Source organism: Chanos chanos, chromosome 8, assembly GCF_902362185.1.
Source record: "Chanos chanos chromosome 8, fChaCha1.1, whole genome shotgun sequence".
Taxonomy (NCBI): Eukaryota; Metazoa; Chordata; class Actinopteri; order Gonorynchiformes; family Chanidae; genus Chanos; species Chanos chanos.
Window position 1 is genome coordinate 39,675,822 of NC_044502.1, and position 2,801 is coordinate 39,678,622.

At 44.6% G+C, this 2,801-nt stretch overlaps 1 protein-coding gene across 1 annotated transcript; it reads left to right on the plus strand.

Annotated features, from left to right (window-relative positions):
- Nucleotides 1–209: 209 nt before the first annotated feature.
- cited4b (Cbp/p300-interacting transactivator, with Glu/Asp-rich carboxy-terminal domain, 4b) lies at nucleotides 210–2,489 on the plus strand. Its single transcript, XM_030781121.1, has 2 exons — nucleotides 210–371; nucleotides 1,487–2,489. Exon 2 carries the CDS (start codon nucleotides 1,496–1,498, stop codon nucleotides 2,285–2,287), a length of 792 nt encoding a protein of 263 aa, XP_030636981.1. The 5' UTR covers nucleotides 210–371; nucleotides 1,487–1,495; the 3' UTR covers nucleotides 2,288–2,489.
- Nucleotides 2,490–2,801: the final 312 nt, after the last annotated feature.

Below are 2,801 nucleotides of genomic sequence, written 5' to 3' on the forward strand. Positions count from 1 at the left end.
AACAACCAAGAATCTGACAACACAAATTAGCCACTGTTTCACAGAGACCACTAGGGGTTTCTATGCACAATGATATGAACTAGGGCCAATCGCAACAAAGGATACAGAGAGGACGGTAGCTCCACCTCTCTCCCTTTGCCTGCCTCTGAGCTTTTCAGATGTATATAATCCCGGAGTTGACCCAGAAAATAGGCACTCGTTTCAAGATCTGGTGCGGCTGCTTTTAGTGCATCGGCCCCACTCGAGCATGAAGCTTAACCTTTTGGAATATACATTGTAATCCTCTGGAGACTCGCAGCGCCCACCAAACGAAACATAATTTGTAACTGCTGCGATACAGGCAGTGAACTTTGAAAGCAGTGGACATAAGGGTAAGGATATTTCATGAATACACTGAAAAACTGAGGTTTAAGGGTGTTGGGGTGGCACTTCCATTGTTCGCTCTCTGTTGACTTTCTCAGCTAACCGTGAAGCGTAAACCATAGTTTGGGATTTGAAATTTAGAAAAAACGTGTGTGGAGAGAGAGTATTTCATACAAGTTTGGGGATTTTGTCAAGAATCGTGTCACGAGAAATATCAAAAACCATTTTATTAGGAACAACCATTTTTCCCTAGAAAACTACGAAATCGCTAGACACAGGATGCATGGTGCGATATAGTGCTGTCATTTCTTTGTTACATCGACCCTCTTAAAGCCAGAAAGACAACCAGGTGCATTTTTCGTGGCACGGGTTTTTATTATTGTTTTGTTGTTGAACGGAGAAAGTGTTCAATCAGAATTATATTACAAGAACAAATTGCATTTATCAGACCCGTGTATCAATTGAAATTAGTAAATAATGAGTTGATCAAGTGTAAGCAGATAAAATTATGGCGTGAGCAAGGTTATCCTGATGGGAAATTGTCGGCGCTCGTTTAAAGCACCCCAAATCCTGCAGATCTTGGTATTCTAGCAGTTGTCTCACGGGAGAGCTCGAGAGTGAGTCAGTAAACCGACTGCTGCACTGGCTACGCTATTTAGATAATCTCGAGCGACCCGAAACGTAAATTAAGTAGTAATATTGTGTTATATAAGCAATACCAGCGTCATACCACGATTATCTACTTTTGCTGATTACAAATTGCTTGGTCTTTTTTGGTGTCTTGAGTTGGTCGCAATTGTTATGGAAAACTTAATATTCATACATTTTGTCGTAAAAATTCAAATATTAACTCACACTAGAGATCACCTGTTGTTTTGGCGCACCATACACTAGATAAATAAAATGGCCACACACTAAGCACTACCTTGAAAACATTTCTGGCCTTTTTCTTGGGAAGAACCAGGGTGTTCAGAGTGCCATTGTGATTAGAGCACAGTTGCTGCTCTTTTCTGTGTCCACCTCTCCTCTGTGTTTAGTAATCAGTAAGATGCCTGTCAGATTTCTCTTGATGAGTATGTAATTACAGCTTCTGCTGTTATCTCCTTTTTTTTTTTCAATGAAGGGAGAAGCCATGGCTGAGCATATGATGATGACTATGAACCATGGAGCTGTTAACAGTGGCCTGCATGGCTACAGAATGGGTATGAATGGAGGCCTGCAGGCAGGCACCCAACAGCATGCTCCCCAACCCAGCATCAGAGCCATGCCCAACGGCCAAATGATGCACTATGGAGGGGGGCCCCAGGGCGGCATGGAAGCCGCTATGAGACAGAGACCAAACATGGTTGGACCCATGAATGCTCAGATGAATGGAGCGCAGATGGGCCACCATCAAATGACATCTGCTAACATGATGTACAACAGCCAGAGTCAACAACAACAACAACAACAACAACAGCACCTTTCCCAGCAACAGCAACACCATCATATGCACCAACACCAGCAACAACAGCAGCAACAACAACATCAGGCTCAACACCAGCATCCACAGCAGCCGCAGCAGCAGTACATGACTGGAGGCCTCACCTCGCAGCAACTCATGGCCAGCATGCACCTGCAAAAACTCAACACCCAATACCACGGACACCCATTGGGGCCAATGAATGGGAATCATATGGGTAATGGAGCCCAGTTCCGCATGGGCCCTGCCCAACTGGCCAACATGCAGCACATGGCTGGCCCGGCGCTTGGGCTCAATGGTATGGACACGGATTTGATCGACGAGGAAGTTTTGACGTCCCTGGTCATGGAGCTGGGACTGGACAGGGTGCAGGAACTGCCGGAGCTCTTCTTGGGACAGAACGAATTTGATTTCATCTCAGACTTCGTGAGCAAACAGCAGCCGAGTACTGTTAGCTGCTGAGGGTCATGATGGCAATACCCTCAAACCTGGGGGGGGGGCTGGATAGAGACCATTGGGGATGACTTGCAGCGAGAGCCGACAGTGGCTCTGTTTTCGTTTTTTTGCGACGGCGGGCTGCAAGGCGAAGCGGAGAAGAGAAAATTGTTTCTCTGGATTGCCAGAGGAGTTGGCTGTGTTCTTGCCAGAGCTGCAGTTTTTTTTTTTTTTTTTTTTTTGTTGGGTTGAGAACTGAACAGTGCTCCATCCCGACTCCAGAGCTGAATGTAATTCCATTGCAGGACTATGAACTCTGAGATATAAAGACACTGTTATCTGATTCTCCTTGCCCTCAAAAATCTAGTTCCTATGGCAGTTTTACATTAAAATGTATTTATTTATTGCTCTCTCATAAATATGAACATAGAACAAAACATGCTCCATGAAAGCTTTCTAGAATGTGATGCGTATGCTCTATGTTTTTAGAATGCGATTAAATATCACTGTTTTAGGGGAATGGAGGGATATCTAAGGAGTT